The sequence below is a fragment of the Schistocerca americana genome, chromosome 1 (assembly GCF_021461395.2).
Source record: "Schistocerca americana isolate TAMUIC-IGC-003095 chromosome 1, iqSchAmer2.1, whole genome shotgun sequence".
Lineage (NCBI taxonomy): Eukaryota > Metazoa > Arthropoda > Insecta > Orthoptera > Acrididae > Schistocerca > Schistocerca americana.
In genome coordinates, this window is record NC_060119.1 from 897,665,250 (window position 1) to 897,692,353 (window position 27,104).

The window sequence follows — 27,104 nt, forward strand, 5'->3', positions numbered from 1 at the left end:
CGTCCTGGTGGCAAAGTTACTGTTGCTTCGTACTGAACTTTGTGTAATTTAATGAACTGATTTTTAGCACTGCACGACTGTATTCCCCCTCATTTTGGCGTTTAATGTTTGAGTCATTCTTTAACCAATCATTTAATTCCAAGGTTTTAAGACGATACAATTTTAATTCTTTGATACTTCTATCAAGTCATTTCATTTCATTCAAAGTTTCTGATTTTAAATTATTTTTTAATTTGTCAAATCAGTGAACTTCACGGTTTTAAAATAAAATGATTCGACTGAAATAAAGACAAGCGCGTCTGGTTGAATTAGTGTAAAGTAAAAGAATAGAACCTCTAACGTGGTGTTTTGGCAATAATCTCTTCTGTTCTGACTGCCTCTGTAAGTTGATTGCTATTTTTATTAATTAAAAAGGAACATATTTTGCTGTAATTTTTTTAAATAAATTGCCAGGATTGTTCTTCAACTGTGAATCATGCAGCGTTTGTCCCCTTGCGTCAGCTATCCCACTCCACAATAGAGTGTGCTGAATCACTATGACGCCTGTTAAAGAATGCACTAAAATCTCTCACACTTTATCTCGTACAGAATAGGGCAACTCTCTTCAGTTCGCAGTAATAAAATGGCTTTGGGCAACACTCACGGTGACAAATTTATCGATGTCTTCTCCACGACAGTATTTTGCTGTTTAGAGTGCTGCTGTTTATCAACGATTACCTAGTTTTAAGGAACTTTGCTTATGACTACCAAGCTAGGCATAAAAATGGTTCTCGACATTCAGTCAACACGTGAACAAGAAACTATTAACACGCTGGCAGTTAAATTTTGAGAACCGCAACAACGATTGTTCGCGAAATCGTCGCATAAAATGGAGGATTTAGCACAGCTCTTTCAGTACCGCACTTACTAACGTCAGCGATTACCTAACAGGAAAACACTGACTCTCTGCCCTACCAAGCGCCACAGATTGTCAACAACTGACATGTCTCGTTACTACTTAGGCCGTGAGCTGCACGCCACTCAAATCTAACGGAGTGGACCGACGAATAACTATGAAAGGTGGCATTCTCGTTACGAAACGATATACCTGGTTGCTTAAAATGTCCTAGTTATCTCCTTTAAACCTAAGAATCCACGAAACTGAAGTTCCACCAGTCACAGATCAGTCGCAGCGCAGGTAGTTTGCTAAATTGCCTCTTTTTTGAGTAGCTCTGCACAGTGAAATGTGGTGGAATGACTCCGGCTCTGTACACTCAAATTCCTTTAAAGTGAATATCAAAGGCCATCCATCTTGATCTAGATTCTCCGTGGTTTCCAGAAACCACTACACGTGAACGAGAGAACAGCCTGAGCGGTTACTTGAAACGGCTCACAACTGCTTCCTTGTCGTTTCTTACTCCTACACAACTTGTGATCGAGACTATTTTACAAGCGTAGCAAAGCTGAGAATCGAAATGCATACTGCAATGAACATTTCCTGAACCACACACGTTGCAATACGTCGCCTAGCCTTTGTGACGCACCGCTCATAGCTAGGAGCGCGCGGATTCGTGACACACACGCGCGAGAAACAGCGCTGTGCTACTGCGTCGCGAAGGACGAGGCAACGAACGTCTCAGACTGACTTCTGTGTCCCCCCTAGCGTTTAACTCATGGTCACATCCTTGTTTCCTGACGTGCCACAGTAATAACGTTTCCCAAGCCTTTGTCTCATGTCCTATGCGGCCCCGTGGGAAGTGTCTACCTGTGGTCGTTGCAGATTTGCTGGTCCGTGTATCTAGCTGTTAGACACGCATTCACTTCAGTCCATTACCTCGAACGTAGGTAACAGTCTTTTTTTTTTTTTTTTTTTTTTTTTTACAAAGATAATTTATTTCTAGTGAACATATAATCTTTCAACAATGCAGACATCTACGATAAGCAGCAGACGAAGATGTCTTGTTATAGGTTTGACTTTTTTTTATCTAATGGTGTGTGGTACCACTATCTCATGCCTCCAACCCTGTTCCACTCGCGAATAGTGCATGGGAAGAATGATTGTCGGTAAGCCTCTGTATTGGCTCTAATTTCTCGAATTTTCTCCTCTTAGTCAATACGCGAGATGTATGTGGGGAGTAATATGTTGTCAGACTCCTGAAAAGCACTGTCCCGAAATTTCTATGGTAAATCTCTCCATGATGCACAACGCCTCTCTTGTAACGTCTGCCAGTGGAGTTTGTTTAGCATCTCCGCAACACACTATCGCCAGCTAAGCGATCCCGTGACGAAACGCGCCACTCTTCGTTGGATCTATCTCCTCTATCAGTCCTGCCTGATAGGGATTCCAGATAGATGAACAATACTCAAGAATCGGGCAAACAAGCGCATTATGAGCCACTTCTTACGTAGCTGAGTTACATTTCCTTAAGATCCTTCGGATGAATCTGAGTCTGGTATCTGCTTTTCCCACTATCTGTTTTATGTCGTCATTCCACTTAAGGTCGCTCTGGATAGTTACGCCTAGATATTTTACGGCAGACGTTGTCTCCAGCTGTTTGTCATCAGTGGATTTCTTTTCAAACATATGCGCAATATTTTATATTTATTTACGTTCAGCGTCGACTGCCAGAGCCTGCACCATTCATCAGTTCTCTGCAGGCCGTTCTGCAAATTCTTACTATCTTCTGGCGTTGCTACTTTGTTATGGACAACTGCATCATCTGCGATTAATCGCCTAAGTGGCGTCAGATCGAAAGACTTGCACCAGGCGAACGGTCTAGCCGACAGGAGGCCCTAGTCACACGACGTTTGCATTTTGCATCTGCGAATAACCTTAAAGAGCATCAGACGCTTCCTACTAGATCATTTATATACATTGTAAATAGCAATGGTCCTATCACACTTCCCTGTGGTAATCCGGGTATTACATCTGTCGATTTCGTTCCGTTAAGAGCGACTTGTTTAGTTCTGTCTGCAATCGCAGGTCTTCTCAGATACTGCGTAAGCTCGTGTTTTTTTCATTAAACGGCAATGCGGGACGGTGTCAAATGCCTTACTGAAATCAAGGAACACGGGATCAGCCTGAGCGCCGTTGTCCACTGCGCTGTGGATCTCATGGAGGAACATAGCGAACTGGGTTTCGCAGGATCTCTGTTTGCGGAATCCATGTTCATTTTCCACAAATGTCACAATTAGTGAGCATGAAACATGTTCCATAATCCTACAACGGATTGACGTCAACGATATAGGTCTATAATTGTGTGCATCTGTCTTACGGCGTTTCTTAAAAACGGCAATGAGCTGCGCTTTTTTCCAGTAATTAGTACTTATTTCTTTTAGAGGTTAGGACTACAGTATCATCATTACCAGCAGTTCGATTGTCATCATATGCTGCTTCGTCGTCGTCGTCGTCGTCGTCTTGACTGATTCACTATCTTACTTTGTTTGTGGCATTAGTTTCTTTTTATGCAGGCTCTCTTTGTTTTTCTCGGTTCAGCATATAATGTTTAACAACATGGCAACTTGCCCTCTTCCTAGTTTCAGTGAAAGGATGCTCGAAACCATCAGTGTCACTGGAAATGCGATAAAAATACAATAACATGGGAAAGTGATCAGGCACAGCTATGTCGTCCACCTCAGATACTTCATTTGTATTCCCTCGAAGCTTGTCCTTACTTATCAGGTTCGGCGACGGCGTGCCAAACCACTCGCGGTCTAGATCTGTGGGCCGCAGCTCGACCTGTCCCGGGCCTTCTTGGAAGTACCTGGTGCAGCGGGACATTTCATTTAGTAGTATGGTGTAGCATTTGTCGGTCGGCACAAGTCTCTTCAACTCGGCAGAATCGTTGTGTCACCGCGGTTTACCCTTCGCTAGTTGTTTGTGGTGCGAAGGCAGTTCACAGGTCCAGGGCTCTTTGCACAAGAGGCGGCGGTCTAACGACCTATCTTCACAAGCCTTTAAAATGAGTGGGAATCACAAGAGAAGTATGAGTTCTTAGAGTCTATTATGCACCTGCGTAATCGATGCGTACTGCAGATTTGCTATGAAACAACATTACAACACCAAGCAGAAAAAATTTAAGGGTTTGGTTGATAAGGAAAGAGCAAAAAATTACAATGATCAACAAATGGTATTCATTGTTCTGTAAATTAAAAAGCACTCTGGCTAAATTTGTAGGCTCTGCGCACGTGAAGAAACTGGTGCTACATACAATAAAATTTCTGAACTCGCACGCATTGTTCCACTGCTAAAGTTTTGGATATAATTGAACTTAGTGTATGGAAACACTATTTACTGCTGCAATGTACTATGGCTTAGTCAAGGGACATGTGTGGAACTATTTTTCGATTTAAAACTCTCTGTAGTTTAATTTATGAAGGAAAAAGGAGTCGAGGAACGAACATTAGAACTTCCGGAATGTATTTCAGACCTCGCACTTTAAATCAGTTTTACTTCTCACTGCGCACAGTAAGACATTGCAACATGAGAAATCATTTATCTATGATTTTATGGATATGCATTTAGAAAGATAATCGCGTTGTAGAGGAGAAATTCTAATAAACAGCCCAGGTCCCTAAGCTCACTGACGATAAAGAATTCATTATGGTGTTATAAGGATTACAAGGATAGTTTTCCAAACGTTTTGAGCATACTGCCAATCTTATATCTGTTTTAGAGACAGTTTGTTATTTCCAGCTGAACGCTTCCCTGCGCATGTACAGATGTAACTGATTAAAACGGGAATTACTTGCTGATCAAAGGTAAATCCTTTTATGTGAGTACTGTCCAAAATTTCTACATTGTTTTCCTTACGTAGAGTTTTCACGTCTGCATGACGAAATTGCGAATGTGCCACAATATTCAATATTTCGATCAACGCGCGTACGCTTGCGTCCCACCCCCACCCCCACCCCCACCCCCACCCCCACTCCCACCCCCACTCCCACTCCCACCCCCACTCCCACCCCCACTCATTTTTTACGCCTCTATTTCCAATAATTCAAATACTGAGGTACAGTTTAAATACTTTTGCCTACATTTAGTGCCTTAGTTTTTGGGCCGGGGTTGCAATGTATAATCTGCAGGCAAGACATGATCGCTCTTCTTATCAACCATGACCAGGCATTTTTCTTCGTCGTTGGATAGTAGTTTTTATGGTTGCAGCACTGATTATAGTGAAATTTACAGTCTTGCTATTCTGCAGATCAAATATTCTTTCTACCTCATTCCCACACGACGTTCTATCCACTAACTTATCTGTGTGGCAGGGTGTTGGTAAGATTGCAATCTATATTTGGTACTTGTGAACGTTCTTACAGATAATGTTCCAGTCCTTAGAGGCATACTTTACTTCCATACAGGCGCTATTCTATTGTTTATTAGCCGGTATAGTTGGGTGGTAGTTCGACCTCTCAGCGTGCTATCGCGCGCGCAAGTAGTTAATTTCCAGCAGAAACTTCCTGGTGTAGTTCGTCTTGTATGGAATGTCCCATAACTATTATGAGTGTTTGCGACTGAAAGACGCATGAAGTTGAAATTCCGTAAGTTTCTGGAATCTGTCCAATCTTTTACGATATTTGACATGAAAGTTCACACGTTCATATAGTGTTTCCTTTCCTTCCGTTCCTTACAATATTTCGAACCGCTAAGAATATTGGAACAGATCTGTTTTACTCTGTTGACCTCAGAGTTTGGAACACAATTCGGTTTCCTTCAATCTATCAAATCAACGGCCTCTTTCGCATTATGCATAGATATTTGTTAAAAATGGAAACGTCCACATTTAAAAATTGTTGCAGCAGCATGAAGACTATTCCAAGGAGTCACGTCTCAGTTATTATGATTAGGAAATCGAGCAATGCCGCTGTAACATTTTTCTACATACTGTCTGTGCGCGTGTGTGAGACAACTATTAATGGATATTGATAAGGGATGTGTCCAACGTCTGCCTTTATTGCAACTTTAAATCTGCTGGAGAAACTTTCAAAGAGGTGTCAGTGTCTGTGGAAGAATGGCGCCTTCCTCAAGAACCAAAACCAAAGAAAGTGGCGATGTTAGACGCTGGCTCTGGAGCGAACTCATCCCCACTGTCGTCCATAAACCATTGTCACACAGATGCCGCTTTATCAGAGGATGCATTGTGATGCTGACGCAATCATTGTCTCTGTACCTCTCTTCTGTATGGAGTACATAATGCTGTAAAATGTGTTGATATCCTTCTGCATTTAGCGTTTTCTTAAGCGCAGTAAGGGAATCACACCTTAAGCACCAAAAACTCTGATACACCGGTAACACCACCTTCTCCATATTTTACTATTACCACTGCCTATGATGGCAGCTAACATTCTCTAGGCAATCGCCAAACCGAAGCCTTTGCATCTGATTTACAAGAGGTATCACGTTGTTTCATCACGTGGTTCATCACGTGGTTCATCACTTCATGCCAAGTGGTGTCGCTTTTCATGCCATTTCAATCATAGCTTAGCATGACTGTAGAAGTGTGTCGCTTACGAATAGTTGCTCGACCGTTGTACGTCATTCTTTGTAACTCCCCACACAGTCTATGCCAGCTGGCCTGGTGCTTCCAGGAAGTCATGCGATTTTTTTTTTTATGAGCACCTGCGCAATGTTCGACGGTCAATATCGGTCAGCACACATGGTCTAACTGGTTTCTGTTTAGCTGCTGTTGTTCCTTTGCATTTACACAACGTCATCGGTAACGCACGATATGGGCAGTTTAGAATGGTTGGAATGTCTGATTTGTTAGATTACATCCAGTGATTTCTCCACGTACGAAGTCTCTGGGCTCTTTTGACCGCTAGATTCTGCTTTTATTGCTTCTCTACAGAGAACACAGCACTCCCCGCTGTCAAAAAGGATATCCGCTGTCAAAAAGGATATCCGTACTTCCTGTAATGTGGCATTACGGATTTTGTATGCTATGATGGATTATCTGCAACGAATCTTATTTCACTCAAAGTAATAGCAGAATATGCGCTGCTGAAGATGGGATTTCGAGCGATACTGATACAGCTTTCTAGCATATTTGATCGACGTCTAAAAACGGAATTCTAGAAACTCTGTGACGACTCACGCAGTTCTTAGAATCTTTTATCTCTCTGCTTATCCAACCTGGTAGGGGTCTCAAAGGGATAAAATACACGAAACAATTAGGTGGTAACAGGGTTTTGTGAGCTACCTCCTCACTGGTGAATTAAACTTTCTTAGAATCTTCCCGGTATGTCTCATTCTGCCACTAGCCTACCGCACGGCAAGATTTACGTGACTATTTCACCTTAAATGGCTTCTATAATGTGTGTGTCATTTCTAGTTGTGGTTAGTTTAACTGGACTGTACAAACGAAGTTACTATATGCCGTGCAAACACTGCGTCAGTGCAGCTGATTGCCGCTTCGGCCGCTCTGGTGCGCGCAGCCCGCGGACGGCAGTGACACGTGCACCGCAGTGAGAACAGGTCGGCGGTAGGAGTTCCGGTGCAGCGATCGGCAAGCGAGCAGTGTACGGAGCTCGGCCGGGTGCAGTGTGTGTGTGTGTGTGTGTGTGTGTGTGTGTGTGTGTGTGTGTGTGTGTGTGTGTTTGAATCGCACAACAGTCGTCTACGATTAAGTTTCGTGAACACTCAGGAATACTATAGCATTGGTTCAGGGAGTTACCTCAGAAACATCTGTCTACAAGTGTGTAATTCTTTGTTGAAAGTGATTATGTGTTAAGAAATGAACATACGATGTGAATGATTATTGGTTCAAAATTAATTATTACGTAAACATTCACAGTAGCTCTTAAATTAAATTTTCCCTGAGACATTTAAGTCTCTAATTTATCTACGATAACATTGGAAGCTGAAGAAATGAATTTAAATTTGTGTTGCGGCCGAGACTCTAACCCGGGTGTACTTGCTTACTAGGCAGATATGCTGACCATTACACCACCGCAGCATTATGGTCAACGCAGCTGCGCTAACTACCCAAGTGAAATGCTCTCCCCAACACAAACTCCATCCAATTCACGTCTCCCCTTATATTGTCGCTATTACCAGGGCTCTCCGACATTGGAATATCATCCAGCATTGTCCAATTCTGGGGAAGTGCTGTACTACATGTGATCATGTTAAGCGGGAAGACCCTGGTTCGAGTCCCGGCCGCAACAAAAATTTTAATTGATTTCTTCAGCTTCCAACGTTATCGTATTCACAGTAGTGTCAGATTTAAATACCTAGGTCGAAGATACGAGAAATTGTCATTTAGTTAAATTTCATCATGCTGAAAGGCCCACTTTAAGTAATTGGATAGGTACCAGACGTGCCGCTTGGATGAAACGCAAAAGACATTTCTAACCTGAACATTAAAAAATTCGTTGGTTCAAATTTCATTATGTGTAGTGGCTAAGCATAGAGTTATTTTCGAGCTTAACATCTGGAAGTTAGAAGTTATGGGCCACGAACAGAGGAGATCTAATGGAAGATTACTTTCAATTAAGGCACCCATATCATTAAGAAGGGAGAAGAAATGTTGGCCAATCGAACAGTAGATGAATTAGTCAACAGACCATATACTCAGTTACTTGGCGCGAGGAGCTGGTGAGAAATTTATTTCAAAATTATATCCATACCAACAAGTTTCATTATACATGCCAGAGAGAGAACATCGTCCTCGTCGGAATCTTAGATTTCGTCGTATTTCAGGCTTTACATTCCACAGGCTGTGGAATTTCCGATATCGACCCGCATGTCAAGCCACACAAATATCAAGCTGATCCAAACTGTTTAGTTTTTCTAATTGATCTAATAATATTCGCCTCGGTTCAGTATCAGGAATATTTAACAAGCATCGACGCATTAGAGCTCGCACTAGACCCTGTCTAATTTTGTGCTATTGGGGTAAACATCGTAATTTAGCGACCATGATGTAAAGAGCTGTCAACTTTCAGCTCTTAGTCTTCACATATTACCCCAGTTTTCAGAATCTGATTTTAGGCTTCCCTGTCCTGACGTATATGGTGTAGACACGAGACAGTTGATTTGTCGAAACAAAAAGGTCGCGTTCGGCTCCACCATCTACATCTACATCTACATCTACATCTACATCTACATCTACATCTACATCTACATCCATACTCCGCAAGCCACCTGACGGTGTGTGGCGGAGGGTACCCTGAGTACTTCTATCGGTTCTCCCTTCTATTCCAGTCTCGTATTGTTCGTGGAAAGAAGGATTGTCTGTATGCTTCTGTGTGGGCTTTAATCTCTGATTTTATCCTCATGGTCTCTTCGCGAGATATACGTAGGAGGGAGCAATATACTGCTGGACTCTTCGGTGAAGGTATGTTCTCGAAACTTTAACAAAAGCCCGTACCGAGAGCGTCTCTCCTGCAGAGTCTTCCACTGGAGTTTATCATCTCCGTAACGCTTTCGCGATTACTAAATGATCCCGTAACGAAGCGCGCTGCTTTCCGTTGGATCTTCTCTATCTCTTCTATCAACCCTATCTGGTACGGATCCCACACTGCTGAGCAGTATTCAAGCAGTGGGCGAACAAGCGTACTGTAACCTACTTCCTTTGTTTTCGGATTGCATTTCCTTAGGATTCTTTCAATGAATCTCAGTCTGGCATCTGCTTTGCCAACGATCAACTTTATATGATCATTCCATTTTAAATCACTCCTAATGCGCACTCCCAGATAATTTATGGAATTAACTGCTTTCAGTTGCTGACCTGCTATTTTGTAGCTAAATGATAAGTGATCTATCTTTCTATGTATTCGCAGCACATTACACTTGTCTACATTGAGATTCAATTGCCATTCCCTGCACCGTGCGTCAATTCGCTGCAGATCCTCCTGCATTTCATTTCAGTACAATTTTCCATTGTTACAACCTCTCGATACACCACAGCATCATCTGCAAAAAGCCTCCGTGAACTTTCGATGTCATCCACTAGGTCATTTATGTATATTGTGAACAGCAACGGTCCCATGACACTCCCCTGTGGCACATCTGAAATCACTCTTACTTCGGAAGACTTCTCTCCATTGAGAATGACATGCTGCGTTCTGTTATCTAGGAACTCGTAGATCCAATCACACAATTGGTCTGACAGTCCAACAGACATATGTTGGCAATTTCTCCGGAGCTCTTATTTCAGTAGAACACATTTGCACATTTGTCAAGCAGTCATTCCTCTGACAACTTAGTACTGGACATATTTTGACTGTCGCATAGTTTCAGGGGCGATAGCTGTGTGTCTCCTCTTTGTACCTTCTCTGTCCACCACTGGTAGAATGGTTCAAAGAGCTATTATTGTATGCCAACATCTGTTTCGTCTTCTCGGCATTGAATGTGAGATCATGTGCTTTCGTTCATCGTGACTTCGTTTACACCCGTCTCCGCGCCCATATGTCGTCTCAGATAAAAATGCTGGAGGAATTTTTCAACAGACCAGTTGCTAACAGTCGAGAATGTATGAACTGGATACAAATATTTTACACACGTTTCATGTAGACTTCCTCTGTGTAGAATGACAGTTACGAGCTACTAAGAAACTAGTTTAAGCAATCATATTCTAGCCTAACATGCATAGTGTATCATAAGGCATGTTGAGTGGGTAACGCGTGAGCATTTTTTTTTTTTAATGAACTTATTTTCGTAAACGTTTCATTTTCAATCTAATGTCTCTGAAATAAGGAGCGGGACGTAGGGAATTTGGACCACACAACCTAGGCAAGGAGTGAAGGAGACAATGTACGTTACAGTCGGTAAATACCAGTGTAACTTACAGAAGGTGCTCAATGTCATATGCATTATGATGGTTTGCGGAATCGTTGGAAAGATTCGCGGCATATCACATATGACTCCGGCTGCTACTTTTATTCGTGCCAGCAGACCTTGTGGTGACATCACAGGTGTGTCTTACACGACGGTTTTCATGTACCATCAGAAATGAATATCCAGTGAGCGAGGGGACTAGGTGTTCGGCAAGGCATCAGGAGGTACATAAAATGTATGTAAGTTGGTAGCGGCCATATTGTGCATCTTCTGGAAGTGAATTAAGCTGGTGTTTACCGACAGTAATGTCCAGTGTCTCCTTTACTCCTTGCCTAGCTTGTGTGGTCCGAACAGCCTACATTCTCCTCCATATTTCAGAGATGTCAGCACGCAAACGAAGCGTCTTCGAATCTAAGTTCATTAGCAAAATATGGTCACATGCTACCCATCTACCGAACACCACGTCTTGTAACATACCTTTTGATACATCCTGTATACCATGCTTCTCTCTTGATAATGAGAACTACTGCGCGTGTAATGTGTGATCAGCAGTGAATATAGAGTAAGGATATTATTGAAAAAACTAAGCTTTAGTGAACGCCATGAGCATAATGGTAAGATATACGTGGTTCTTAGTGACTTCTTAAATTAATTCGTAGCATAGAGCGTGTGCGGAACTACAGCAGATTGAATGGAAACTTCTTTCGTGAATATTAGATTAGTAGTTACGAAAATCTACTTGTGACTTCACGTTCAGTTTCTGATTGTCTATATGATTATGAAGAAGAAATTTCCCTTTCAAATTGAAGACCATAATTTATTCGAACAGTTTACAGCCTGTAGATCTACTGCTCATATCGCTAAAAGATTCTCTTCTCTTGTGTACTCCAAGATAAGATAAAATAAATGCAGAAATTTTTAACAGCCTGTGACGAAAAAAGGAATAAATAATCGTGCATAGGAGGAAAGACATAAGAGCATATACGTTCGAAAAGCAGCGTCGCGTAAGTTACGTTACGTAAGTCAGTTACATACAAAACTTGAGTCGATATTTTATTAAATATTACTCCTCTTCTACATCTACATCTACACTGATACTCCGCAAGCCACCCAACGGTGTGTGGCGGAGGGCACTTTACGTGCCACTGTCATTACCTCCCTTTCCTGTTCCAGTCGCGTATGGTTCGCGGGAAGAACGACTGTCTGAAAGCCTCCGTGCGCGCTCTAATCTCTCTAATCTCTCTAATTTTACATTCGTGATCTCCTCGGGAAGTATAAGTAGGGGGAAGCAATATATTCGATACCTCATCCAGAAACGCACCCTCTCGAAACCTGGCGAGCAAGCTACACCGCGATGCAGAGCGCCTCTCTTGCAGAGTCTGCCACTTGAGTTTATTAAACATCTCCGTAACGCTATCACGGTTACCAAATAACCCAGTGACGAAACGCGCCGCTCTTCTTTGGATCTTCTCTATCTCCTCCGTCAACCCGACCTGGTACGGATCCCACACTGATGAGCAATACTCAAGTATAGGTCGAACGAGTGTTTTGTAAGCCACCTCCTTTGTTGATGGACTACATTTTCTAAGCACTCTCCCAATGAATCTCAACCTGGTACCCGCCTTACCAACAATTAGTTTTATATGATCATTCCACTTCAAATCGTTCCGTACGCATACTCCCAGATATTTTACAGAAGTAACTGCTACCAGTGTTTGTTCCGCTATCATATAATCATACAATAAAGGATCCTTCTTTCTATGTATTCGCAATACATTACATTTGTCTATGTTAAGGGTCAGTTGCCACTCCCTGCACCAAGTGCCTATCCGCTGCAGATCTTCCTGTATTTCGCTACAATTTTCTAATGCAGCAACTTCTCTGTATACTACAGCATCATCCGCGAAAAGCCGCATGGAACTTCCGACACTATCTACTAAGTCATTTATATATATTGTGAAAAGCAATGGTCCCATAACACTCCCCTGTGGCACGCCAGAGGTTACTTTAACGTCTGTAGACGTCTCTCCATTGATAACAACATGCTGTGTTCTGTTTGCTAAAAACTCTTCAGCCACACAGCTGGTCTGATATTCCGTAGGCTCTTACTTTGTTTATCAGGCGACAGTGCGGAACTGTATCGAACGCCTTCCGGAAGTCAAGAAAAATAGCATCTACCTGGGAGCCTGTATCTAATATTTTCTGGGTCTCATGAACAAATGAGGCGAGTTGGGTCTCACACGATCGCTGTTTCCGGAATCCATGTTGATTCCTACATAGTAGATTCTGGGTTTCCAGAAATGACATGATACGCGAGCAAAAAACATGTTCTAAAATTCTACAAGAGATCGACGTAAGAGATATAGGTCTATAGTTTTGCGCATCTGCTCGACGACCCTTCTTGAAGACTGGGACTATCTGTGCTCTTTTCCAATCATTTGGAACCCTCCGTTCCTCTAGAGACTTGCGGTACACGGCTGTTAGAAGGGGGGCAAGTTATTTCGCGTACTCTGGCTGGGCTGCCCTTTCAAGTTTACTGTTCCATGAACATGGAGCAATAGGTCTGTGCAATGTGTAGTTGTGCTGATAAAATTTTGAACATTTCTAGTCCAGTTTCCGTGTAAGAGAATAGTTTTACAATTTATAGCAACGAAAGGTAACTTATCGCAGTAATCCCGAGCTTGCTTACGTTTAACGTCTTCGACTGTCCAATATTAACAATTCTATTTTCGAACAGCACTAAAAAGTTTTTTTTAAACGCGGTTAATTGTGGGTTACGATGCATGATTAACAGACCACAAAAAACGGGCATATTTCGAAAATGTCTAAATACAAATGACATACACGTATACATATTAATTCTAAGACCTTAGTAGACAGGAAGAATAATTTGAATGCAGTTGTCAGCACGCTTCACGAAGGCACTGGCGGAAGTCTCGAGGTAGGCTTTTAATTTGGCAGTGACTCCGGACCGACATGACAAAAGCTCGTAAAACTTACGTGTTAAGACCACATCTTATAAACCAGAAGCGGTGCTACATATTAAAAAATCTGGAATAATTTACTTTACGTAGAGTTCCCAGATCATTTCCTTTCACCTACCAACACGACGGCATCCCTACACGAATACCATTTCTTTCAGCAGACCACTGCATGACAGTGGAAGACGCTAAATTGTACCAAACCTGCACGACAGAACTCAATTCAAGCTGTCTGCACAAAGTGTAACGAATCCGCCGACACCAGAAATCTGAACGCCAACAAGGACGAGAACTCGCGAATGTGGAACCAATAGACCTCGACGATGCATGATGATGCATTTTACGGAAGCATACGGTAGCAGTAGTATTTGCGTGAACACTGTTTTAGAGTATTAACAACAACAGGGAGATGCTTCTCTCGCCTGGGTTGTAACCACGTAGGAGCGGCGTTCAATGTTGCTCCACAGCCGTAGGAATATTAATACAGCGACCTATATGCGAAATCTAACCAGCGCATTAATGATTCACCTCTGGGTCTGTACCCCGTAAATAGTCGCACACAGTAGCGAAACAATTACTCACCGTATTGGCATGGTTTACAACGAATCGAATGGGCCCATAGGCTTTTGGTGTAATAAACTACGTGAAAAATCCTCGAATAAACAACCGGGTAAGGCGTTCCCAGGGGCGTCCCAAACTTTATGTTCATAAGCGTGGTACACAGATACAAAATCAGTATTACCGTAAGTTCAATCGACATCGAGTTCCTTAGAAATGTCAATAGAGAAGAATGGAGAACGTTTTGGCTATGGTTTAGTTTATTTAATCTTGGAATTCGTACGAGTTGAATGACAGAAAACGAGATAAATCCTTGAATATTATAATGGCTAAAATGGCTCTGAGCACTATGGGACTCAACTGCTGAGGTCATTAGTCCCCTAGAACTTAGAACTAGTTAAACCTAACTAACCTAAGGACATCACAAACATCCATGCCCGAGGCAGGATTCGAACCTGCGACCGTAGCGGTCTTGCGGTTCCAGACTGCAGCGCCTTTAACCGCACGGCCACTTCGGCCGGCAATATTATAATGACTGGACCGCCTTCGGAATCCGCTACACTCTAGTAAGAGTAACTGCACCTTCTCTGAGAGAGCATAGCCTATAACTAGTTATAGTAATGAACTTACAAATATACCCATGTACCAAGTGTAGACGCTTCAGACGGTACCAGTTACAGTAACGTCTGAACTTTCTGCGCGAATAACGACAAAAGGACTTTGCTTTTGCAAGAAAGACAAAAAGTGCCACTACTAGTTCTTAGATATAAAATGGCTTTACCGTTGCGAAGGCAATACATGCAAAGTGTGACAAGCACAATGAATACCACGTACAACCCAGGAATTTTTATTACTGACTCCTTTACTTTCATGCTACACGTTTTGCCATTAAGACGAGTCCACATTGCATCAGCTATAGGCGACTACTGCGTACGTCTTAGTTCTCAGCCACATCCTGTATGAAACCCAGCCAAAAAACCAGCACGAGAACTTGGTGGCACTGAGCAAGGATGAACATGATATCACGCACTAGAGGAATAATAGTTCTCTCCCGTTCTTAGTTGACAGGTTCACTGGTTAGTAGCACGCTGCGCTCTGATTGGAGAACTGGATTGAGGAAGAGTGTGTGTGTGTGTGTGTGTGTGTGTGTGTGTGTGTGTGTGTGTGTGTGTGTGTGTGTGTGTGTGTGTGTGTATACTTGACTTGAAATACTTGTTTTGAGAAGCTGTAGCGCCGGTCAGCTGCCAGCATTCTATGTGAGCAGCTGACGAGCACGAACAAAACACTTTGGCAGGAATATGGGCATCCAGAAGTTCCACCGCAACAGCTAACCTCGCGTTAGTATGATCAGCTCTGATTATTTATTTATTTATTTATTGTTCAGCCAATTCAATCTATACAAGATGTACCCTCTTTAAGTTATTAAATGGATTTTCAAGAGGTTTTTCCACGCCTCTCTGTCCGCTGCTGTCTTATGGCAGTTGAAGCCCGCAATTTTCCTCAGTTCCTTATCCCAGCGATCAGGTGGTCTCCCTGGTGGTCTTCGTTTTCCTCTGGGTCTCCACTCAAACTGATTTTGTCCATTTTCCATCCTTCGTTCGTGCAATACGTCCTGCCCACTGCCATTTTAGAGTCTTAACCCTTTCTATAATATCTTTTACTCTTGTTATTGCTCGAATGTCTTCACTTTTCTGTCGATCTTTCTCAGTGAGACCTAACATTGACCTTTTTATTGCTCTCTCAGCAGTTCTAAGGTTCCTTTAGAAAAATTCATTTAAGTTCCAAGTTTCACACCCGTACGTTAAAACCGGTAGGACACACTGATCAAAAACTTTCTTCTTTAAGTAGACTGGCATGTTAGATTTGAAAACTGTTGCATTCCTCCCGTAAGCCCTCCAACCCAGTTTAATTCGATGAAAAATTTCAGGTTTCAAATCCCCTTTTGTGTCAATTAATTGCCCCAGATAAATGTATTCTGTAACATTGTTTAGGACTTGCCGTTCAGTGTTACTTGCCCTGCAGATGCCCACATATGCGTAAACTTAGTTTTAGAATGATTTATTTCAAGTCCAACTTCCTGACAACGATCTGTTAACTCTTTTATAGAGGACTGCATTTCCATCTTACTGTTAGCTAGGACCACTATATCGTCAGAAAATCTCAGGTTGGTGAGCCTTTTACCATTTATCCTTATTCCCCTGTTGTTCCGAATAATTTTGGGCATAGCCCTCTCGAGAACTGCTATAAATAACTTCGGGGACGTAGGATCACCCTGCTTTACTCCTTTTCCAATGGGAAAATCGCACTTGTTGATAGATGCCACAGACGTGTAATGAATGTTGCACAATATGTTTATATACTTTGTTTCCACTCCTTGCTCGGCCAGTGATTGTATGACTGCAGTGTGGGTGTCAGAATCAAAGGCTTTTTCGAAGTCAATGAAGGCTATGCATAGTGGCATTTCATACTCATTGGCTCGACTAATTACCTCACGCAGTGTGTTTATATAGTCGATTGTACTGAAACCACCGCGGAATCCAGCTTGTTCTAAGGGCAGTGCAGTCTCCACTACCATTTTAATGCGACTTATCAGGACTTAAGTGAACACTTTATATATAACAAAGTAAACTAATGGGGCGGTAGTTCTTCAGATCGTGAATACTTCCCTTCTTATGTAATAAGTTTATGTTTGCTTTGATCCAGCAGGTTGGGATGCTGCCATTCTATATACACGAAGTAAAGACTTTAGCCAGATGTTTTTCTGTTTCCTCCCCTGCAAGCTTCAGTATGTCAATTGTCAGACCATCATGACCCCCCTACTTTGCCATTCCGCATCTTGTTTACAGTTTTTCGTATTTCTTCTGGGAGGATTTTGGGGACTTCATCATATCCATAAGGTTTTCCTAGTAGTTCATGTATTCTTTCATGTAATTTACTATAAAAATTCTTATGTGCTTTAGAGTTTCTTCCTTTTCCGTCATGCGCCCATTATCACCGTCAATTGCTATGATTTCGTTTTTACCAATCATAAGCTTTTGTTTCGCTTTCTTGCAGCTCCTTTTATTCTCTAACGCTAATTTTATGGTGTTTTCATTGTATTTTTGTATGTCGGCTTTCATATTCTTCCTAATAAACTTACACAGTTCTGAATATTCTATCTTCTCACAAGAAGTTTTAATTTTCATCTCTCGTCTTTTTACGAGTAAAGCTTTGGTTTCTGCCCTTAACTTTCCTGGTTGTTTAGTAATTGTTGTCAGTCTACCTATTTGTTTTGCAGTTTCCATGATCGTTTCACCTAGATTTTCTTCTGTTGACTCTTCTAATCTCACTAAGGGTATACTGAAAATCCTTTTTCCTTTCGTTCAGTTTATCCATACCTATAATTTCTTTTTCTGTGATATTAGTTTTCTTCGTTCTTGTTGAGTATTAATGTTTATTTTCGCTTTTACCAACCTATGGTCACTACCAGTATTCAACTGATTTAAAACCGAAACATCTTTGATTATTTAGGTGTGATCAGAGATGATAAAATCTATTTCATTGTGGGTCTCATGATTTGGGATTCTCCATCTCCATTTCCTAATATGGTGTTTCTTAAAAAGGTGTTCATGATGAATAATTTATTTTCTTCCGCAAACTGAACTAGCCTTTCACCCCTTTCGTTCCTCTCATCGATTCCATGGCAGCCTACTGACACATCACCCTGGTTTTTGATACCAACCTTGGCATTTCAGTCCCCAACTACCAGTTTAAAGTGGCAGTCTCGTCCTTTATTATGTGCATTTTTTACTTCATAAAATGCTTCTACTTCATCATCCGAATAGCTTGCTGTAGGAGCGTTTACTTTGACTGTTTGTAGTTTGTACCTTTTTGATATTTTAATAACAAGCCTTGCTACTCTACTTGATGTTCCTTCTATTATTGATACTTCGTCTTTTACATCTTTATTTATTGGGAAACCTTCACCATTTTGTTCTACCATCTTCTTCTCCGAAGTGATACAAAACCTTTCCTGACTTCAGAGTTACACACTGTTCCCCTTTACGGCGTACTTCGCTCGGAAAACTACAGTCCCTTTTATTTTCTTCAATTTCGCTTAGTCTGTATTCACCCACAAGTGACCTTCAGTTATATGTGAAGATGTACAGAGATCTGCTGTTTTCCTCTTTAATGGTTTTCTGTATGAGTGACGCTAAAGCAGACCCCTCCCGGAGATCCGATAGTTGGGGGACTAACACGGAATCTTTTGCATTAGCGGTACCCATCATAAAAATAAATCTTAAAGGTTTGAAGCATAATCGCCACGCCTGCTTCAGAACAGATTGGCGATATTATTTCGAGACCGCCCCCTAACCTGGGGTACAGATACCCTTGGCTGACCGCCCCTCTGGAGTACAGACGCCGCCCTTATCGTCAGTTTAATTTCCACAGTACCACCCCTATCTGGGAGACTTTCCCCTATCCGCCACCTGGGGAGGCGCCCGATGGGAGACTAGCAACCCCGCACGGGCAGCTCTGATAATCCTTCAGGAAAATGTATGATAATATACCTTCCGGTCTGGCTCTTCACTAATAGCCTTCACACGTCGTCCATCAGCGTCATACAAACTTCGGCAGTCAATATAGCTCTCCTTCCTCGCTAGTTTGATGTCGACCCATTCTTCTTACTGTTTCATTTTGACCTTAACAGCGGTGTCTATGTTTTACTTAGGCTACTTCATTGCCTACTCCTTCCACTGCCACGTAAATCGACACCTTTCACCATTCAAAACTTTTCTTGTTTTCTTCCTTAGCTTATTCGTGTCATTCCTCCTCTGAAGCCCGAGTTGGAGGCGACCTGATTACGTCAGTTACAAGTGAGACAGCAAATGTGCGAGCGTCTCTGAACTGCTCGAAGAGTGCTCTGATAAAAGTGTAGCATCTTGGTTCATTTGCAAATAAATACGTTTGCTGTGTCTCTTATTTATAACTCACATTTAAATCTGTCCCTACATTCGACACTGATGGATCACTACCAAAGATGTGTAGATCTTAGTTCTCAGCACTCGGGTCGACAGTGGGACAAATGGTGATTAGAACGTTTGCATCATCTGAATTAGTGCGACTATCTAGTTAAATACCTATGAGCAGAATAGAGAATGTCGATAAATCGCGATATCTGTTGTCGAGAACCAGCTGAAATTGAATACACGCCCGATATTACTTTTCGTATATTGCCGTCTGCATGTCCGAAGCGCACAGTGAAACCAGCGTGCAGCCAATTGCACCCCATTAAAGTGCCCACACACGTCCAAGCAATATGACTGAAGGCTTCGAACCGTGACCACTTCCCAACGTCTATGTGGATATTTCTGCCGGCCGAAACAACTTCAACGGTCCTCGGAAGTAGAAACACAAAACTAGGTCGGAACAAGCTTGTAGGGGCATTGCAGGGTAGGTTGTGCTGAAAAAAAGAGCTACACATTGCGCCGTCTCCGATTTGATTAGCAGTGAAGTTAGCCAATCAGGAATCAGGCAGTTGCGCGCGTATTCAAGCGGCCCACCAGACACAATTTGTGTCAATATATGAATGTGCGGCGTCTGTTCTTTCGGACATTCATATAACTGATTCGCCTCGACGTGCACACATCGATGCTGTGGCGTGAGGCTCGATTGGTGCAGTCAGAGGATCACTTGAGAGATGGAATGGTTTCAGCGCAGGTGATGGTCGTTTGAGCGTTCGACGTAGACCTGGTGAGCGCTGTCTCGTAGAGTGCAGTAGTCAGACACACACTGGTGCCACTTCAGGCCTTATGGTGTGCATACTTCGATGCTGTGGCGTGGGTGGAAGACGGGCTAGAAGTGTGCATGCCCGTAGTCCCATTGCTAACAACCAGTTGGCAACATTTGGTGTTGACACGTCTGGATTCATAAGTCATCTTATTTGCACTGTGGTAGCTGCACTATCTGCCACTACTTCCTTGCAATACAACAATTCCGGCGGGCATCTGTGCAGCGTGGACGTCCAGAGCCTCATCTACCCATGTGAGAATGTTCACGTGATCACTGGTACCAGCATCGGTGGACAATTTACGCAGCACCTGCAACTTGTGTGGTAATTCTCGGAAAGGACCATCCCGCCACACGGAAGGCCACAATTTGACCCCTTTCAATTTCGCTCATATGGATGTAGAAAGCCAGAGTGCGTCTCCGTATTATTGTTCTCTGTCTGCTTGCGTCACACGTTTGCAACACACTCAAAAGCAGTAATCACCTCTTTACTGATAAGTATGATGAAGACATGGATTATTGGTAAGTATCGCCCAGACCTTCGCCGCCTAAAAGAAGACAGCTGGAAAAGGAGCGACTGGTTTTATAATATGAGGCGATACTATAGCTCAGAAAGTTTATTCGTGTACACAGCAGCTCTAGAAGCAGGTGTTTTATATACACTACGAAATCAGTCTATTCGTTGTAAGTAGTAAGTTCACGACAGCCGACTGCAACGGGGTACTACGCCCATTTTATTTCATATTAAGTTGTAAATCACATCCCTGGTTATATTCTGGTGAAAATTTTGTCATTTCATAAATACAGCGTAACTGCAGAGCCAAGCATAGGGAAGAAAAAGTGGATGTTAGAGCGTTCAGGACAGATCCCACCGTTCAGGTGGGAAAGTATTTTTTTCTGTAACTATACTGAGAACTACGCGTTCGCTTGCGCAGTATAATGGGTAGTGGCTTACAGAATACGTGATTTGAAAGTAAAGGTTCGATTAAATTGAGAAAATTTTGAGCTTGTACAGCTTTCAAGAACATCTAAGTTAGTCATAGACTATTTGTTTTATACCGCGTCGCCAACATTGATTAGTTATTGAGTATGGAGTTGTCAAGCAGACTAAAAATTTCCAGTGCAGTGGCATCTGAAGACAACAGATTTTCTTCTTCGGTTGTAAATGCAGTCTCCTTTTTATTTTTATTCCAGGAGCTTCCTATAACAGAAGCAGTACTGCATCAAAAGCTACTTAGTCCGTCATCATTAGAACTGTTCTTGCCGATAATCATCGACTACGTTTCTGATTATCCCAGTGAGATGTTACAAATGTCTGTACTGTTCTGACAACCGAAGCATCATTTACAAAATTTACGATAAAAGTAATGGCGATCAGATCAGAATCAGCTGGCCTAAGTAGTCGAAACTACATCTTTGATTCAATCAAAACCACATTAAAATCCCGACATCCCCATTCGAGGCCACCTCTCTACGATCTTAGTAGGGGAGTTATATAGCTGAGTGTGTTCAGTTGTGAAATTTCCTGACAGAGCGAAACTGTCCGTTGGATTTGTACGGCTCACAGTTTAGTCAGTTTCAGGAACTACATTTTTACGATATAAGATTGCGCTCTTGAGATGAAACACTTTCAGAGCGAATAGGTTGTATTTTCTCTTTTAGTACCAGGACTAGCAGCGTACAGTATGTAATCCGAAACTTTCCTTGCTACTCTTGTTTAACAATGTCCAACACTAGGCACGTAATAGACAGAGGAGACAGAGAGACGAGATAGAGAGACGAGATAGAGAGACATAGAGAGAGAGAGAGAGAGAGAGAGAGAGAGAGAGAGAGAGAGAGAGAGAGAGAGAGACAGACTGGGACGGGGAAGGAGGGAAAAAGATCCATAATCTTACTTTTTAGAAATGATGTATAAATTAATGTTAGTCCCTAGCGAAGCAATGTAACTCTTCTGTGACAGTGATGAGTGGCTAATTAACTGTTGAAATTGTGGTCAAATACTTACTTGAGGAATGCACGAAGAACAGAAGTTTCAGCGGCAAGAGTTCCTTGTGGCGGAAGTCTGTGATGATCCGCCTGAAGAAGGCCTTGAGGAAAACTTTGGTTCCCATCTCGCTGGTGGCGGCTCGGCTGCGGTGAGGGTGCTGCTGGCAGGTGTCAGCTACTCGTGCTCTCGGGTGTTAGGCGCTGGCTGCGTCCATAGCCGCTTACTGTCCTGCAACACAGCCCAGTCGCCGGTGAAGAGAACCTCTCACACGACGGCACTGCGGCAGTCACTGTCTTGCCTCTAGGGCCGTACTGCAAAGTATTTTCTCTAAAGAGTGCTGCGAAGCTGCTACGTGCTTAAAGAACGACATCACGAACAAGCGTATTTATCGACGACTGTTTTCTGTCAAGGAAGTGTTTTCACATCACGAATACTATCACGTCAGATTGAAAGGACGTTCCTTGACGTTAAATACATAATTATTACTTGCAATGTGTGTCTCTCACACACGCACCCATTCTCTTACATTTATTTTCCTTATATTGTCTGTAGAAGACAGTAGACGCATGCATGTCAGATGCTGCATTGGATATTACTTTTGAATACACCGCGGGAGCAGACAGTGATCAATGTTATTACTAATAGTTACTATTAAAATCAGTCTTTATCACAAATTTGTTTATTCTGGTAACCGGATTCTACTACGCCTGTGGTCATCTTCAGACCAAAATTCTGTATGAGCAGGAGCCGCCTCCTGGTAAATCACTGCAGTGATTTACCACCAGGAGGAGACTCCTGCTCATACAGCGTTTTGGTCTGAAGGTGACTACAGGCGTGGTCGAAACCTGTTATCAGAATAAATTTGTGATCAAGACTTAGTTTAATAGTAACTGTCTGCATTGGATAATTGTGTGCTTCAGATCAAGAATCTTTCACTTAACCGGACATAGTGATATTCGTGACTAAAATGATAACTTAATTGAAACTGAGTGTCGATAGTTATATAAGCGTTAAGCAAGAATCGTCGACGTTATTGCCGTCCGCGTATCGTCATCACCTTCCTAAATTAACATCTGCTGTACTTAAAAAATTATTATTACTAGAAATATAATAGAAAAATGAATTTCGTGTCGTGTCACAGTCGTTAGAATTACGCTATTTGTAAACACCGTCACCATCTGCAGTACACTGGATAACTATATAAAAGTATTTTCAGTGTTTCGTAACTCGATATAAACTGAACCCATATAGGATCATTCTGCTCTCTGCAAACCTTTCTCTCAAGGGCCGATGTATCTATCAATTTGAAATTTATGTCGAATACGGTCCCTTGGCGGTGTCAGTAATTTAAGCTTGTAAATCAATGCAGTCATCAAAGATACGATCTTAGGTGTCACGTATTTCGATACTTGGAAACGCTTATGAAAACCGATATACGTTTTGGGCCAGTGAAGCATATGTCTGGAAACAGAGGTCGCGGGATCGAAACTCGATCGGACAATGCGTCGCAGTTTATTTTTACTGGAAAAACCACACAATTTCGATATCAGCTTTGGTCGTTACCACTTGTTCATATACTCGCATTTAAAAGGATAACGCTGTCTGCCGTCACACTAACGTCTTTCATGCAATCTAGTTCGTGCTTTGTACTTTACAGTGTTAAACAAATTACATATTTACCAAGAGGCGAAAAGCTATTTCATCCGACATCTGAATGGTAAGTCTTCGGTGGCTTGTCAAATAAATCTGGATAAAAGATTGAACGAACAATGACGATATATTTCTACGGAAACAAGACGTTACACCTTCTAGCAACAAAACTAAATTTAGCAAGAACAGGCGTTGCCTGCAGGGGACGCGACTGTTCAAACTAAGTTTTTGAAAGCAGCCACAACTCTCACTACTTATTTTGGATTTACCGGTTTCGCTCTTCAAATGAGCAAGAGCATCACCAGACTACACACTTTAAAGTTGGCTGACAGGAATATAGATTGCGTTTAAAGTTGGTTGTCCTATAGTACTTAAACTTACATTTAAACTTACGTTTAAAAGACTGCAGATTAAACTGATATTGGCGCTGCCAATGTCATCATTTTTTACTGTGCTTTAAATGCAAGTTTAAATGCTATAGTAGAGCTAGCTCAATCTTCAGTGCTGTCAGGTAACTTTAAATGGACAAGAGCATCACCAGAACATATGAAGATCTAAACTGATAAATAAAAAATACTAAGTGGGAGTTGTGGCCATTTTCAGAACCAGAACCAAATTCCATATGGACAAAGTTGGCGAACAGTTGCTTGACAGAATCATTACTGTTTTTCGGCAGCATCATATTTCACAACACATCCGTCAGATTCTTCACGGATATTTGCTTGCAAACACCACACCAACAGTTATCAAGAGATGTGTGCGTGAGTAGCCTCCTCCTTGAAATACAAGTGTAATTTCCCTTTAGATCGTGTTCTGTTGTTAACGTTGAAATCAAGCTTTTCAAAAAAGGTTCAAATGGCTCTAAGCACTATGGGCCTTTACCATGGAGGTCATCAGTCCCCTAGAACGTCTTAAACCTAACTAACCTAAGGACATCACACACGTCCGTGCACGAGGCAGGAATCGAACCTACGACCATAGCAGCAGCGCGGTTCCGGACTGAAGCGCCTAGAACGGCTCTGCCACAGCCTTCGGCCAAGCTTTACAAATAAATCTGAATAAAATTCAATATCCTTTCAAAACCTGGCACAATAAAACACTGCTTTTTTATCATTTTGTTTTCAGAAATATTAAAAAATTCTCCATAATGCTGACTTTTTAAACAGACTCACGTGGCTAGTAGAAAATCACAGGATACATTTCCATTGTATCGACCCTTAAGCTTATAGCGTAGCTCTTACGCTCTAGTTTCACAAGGTGCCTTTGGGAGTGGATCGCTTATGATTTCTGAGTTGGTTAGACTCCTAAACAGTCGGGCGCAGCTCTGGTACGACTCATGAATCCTCTGCAGTTGGAGTGAGACAACCGCTTATGAGCGACTCAGATGTGTAAAACAGCATTGATGCTAAATGCAACGTTTTGTTATCTGTAGAAACGTTTGCGTCATCAGCTTGTTTCCTACTCGCTCAAATGAGGGAAAACAGTATAAGTGCTACGTGTACATATCAATTCAAAAAATGTAAAGTTTATACGTACATCCGGGGTAACACGATCATGATGGATTATATGATACGTATTGAATTAGAACCAGTGTTTAGTATAAAAGAGACCAATAATTCATAAAACTTCTACAAAATTTAATATTTTACAATTCCGGTATCTGCAGCTATTTCGTATTTTATTTCTGTTTCACCAGTGCCATTTATTCTCAGGACCGTAAACGCGAAGTCCACAAGTGTATTACGCTGCATGGTTAGCAATCACAAGTTACAGTAGAAAATTCACAGTATGAAACCACCAGTCCTTCACGCATGTGTCTCATAAAAAAAAACTGCAGTGACCTACAACGATAGGCCGTAAGGATAATTACCACAGTCCTGCAATGTTTGACTTATTAGTGCTGTGTTACAAGCTGCAAAAATGAATTTCAGATATCTGAATATTTCCTTCAAACATATTCGCGATTAATAATACGTAGCAAACGTGTAACATAGCACAATGTTTACGATAGAGGCCTTCTGATTTTTAGTGGAATTATTAGGAGACTAAATCCTAATTACCAACTAGGTTACACCAGTGGCAGCAGCGCATCTTTTATCCCGTTGGAAGCAATGTAGCCTTTTATGTAAAGCTCACCAGTGACGACGTGAGTTCCCGTATCTCACGGAACACGGTAGCATTCGTTTCGACAGCTTGTCAGATGAGTATAGTTTGACGAGGCCTGGGGTAACCTGATTATATTTACTTGGCCTCAAATCCAGGCTCTGCGTCAGCACTTTTAAATGATCATGCATGAATATAGTGGTGGCGATGAAATCACTGATCTTAGTGCGATTATCGATGCCAGAGGAATGTGCACTCTGTCTGATATAGGTCTCTTCCTTTCTTAACGCTATTTTAACGCAGAGATAAACATGTAACAAATTAGAGAATGAAATTTGTACTCAGCAGCGGAGTGTGCGCTGATATGAAACTTCCTGGCAGATTAAAACTGTGTGCCGGACCGAGACTTGCCTTGCCTTTCGCGGACATGTGCTCTACCAACTGAGCTACCCAAGCAAGACTCGCGCCCCGTCCTCACAGCTTTAATTCCACCAGTACCTCGTCTCCTACCTTCCAAACTTCGCAGAAGCTCTCCTGCATACCTTGCAGAACTAGCACTCCTGCAAGAAAGGATTTTGCGGAGACATGGCTTAACCACATCCTAGGGGATGTTTCCAGAATGACATTTTCACTCTGAAACAAAGGTCCCGAGTTCGAGTCTCGGTCCGGCACACAGTTTTAATCTGCCAGGAAGTTTCATGTAACAAATTAACTTACTCCACTTGTCAAGTCTAGAGATTTATTTATTTATTTATTTATCTCACTTGGTATGCATCTTACATATGACCAGACATTCTCAGTAAATATCGCAGTATGTGTAGTTTATGATTTGGAAAGATATTTTTAACTTTGTGGCCGGATGCCAGTCTTGTAGCCAGGAAACAATTAGACCAAGGAAAGGAAGTTGTCTGCACCTTTTGTCTGTCAATCATGTAAGCTTTTCCTGTGTTTTATCGTATTTTAATCATCTGTGTATCGTATTTTCTTAGACAGAGATTAGGAAACAGTCCAACCTTTGCCTGAACGAGCGCGAAACAACAGTGTGAAAGCTCCATTCGGTCTAGCCGGATTAAATCAGTGTGTCTCAACTCCACGTCACTCAAAGTTGGTCGCCCTGCGTTAAGCTGGTGAACAGTATAATTACACTGTGTTAAGTGATTTCCTCGTTACGATTTTGTCTTTTGTGAGCAATGGCAGCTAATATGTGTGGGAGTAGAACGGCAGCAATCAAATCTGGTGAAGTAGTTAACTGGTCCAGGAAGAAGCAAGGTTTAATAGGTCAGCTGATGGCTTGGAG

General features: G+C 42.0%; 1 protein-coding gene across 2 annotated transcripts in view; it reads right to left on the reverse strand.

Moving 5' to 3' along the window:
* The window catches only part of LOC124547440 (major facilitator superfamily domain-containing protein 6-like), a 323,248-nt gene that overhangs the window by 100,793 nt on the left and 195,351 nt on the right, over nucleotides 1-27,104 (reverse strand). For both annotated transcript variants that reach the window (XM_047125105.1, XM_047125106.1), the window contains exon 2: nucleotides 22,073-22,282. In XM_047125105.1, coding sequence (XP_046981061.1) covers nucleotides 22,073-22,178 — 106 coding nt within the window. In that variant the 5' untranslated portion in view covers nucleotides 22,179-22,282. The remainder of the gene's footprint in view (nucleotides 1-22,072; nucleotides 22,283-27,104) is intronic.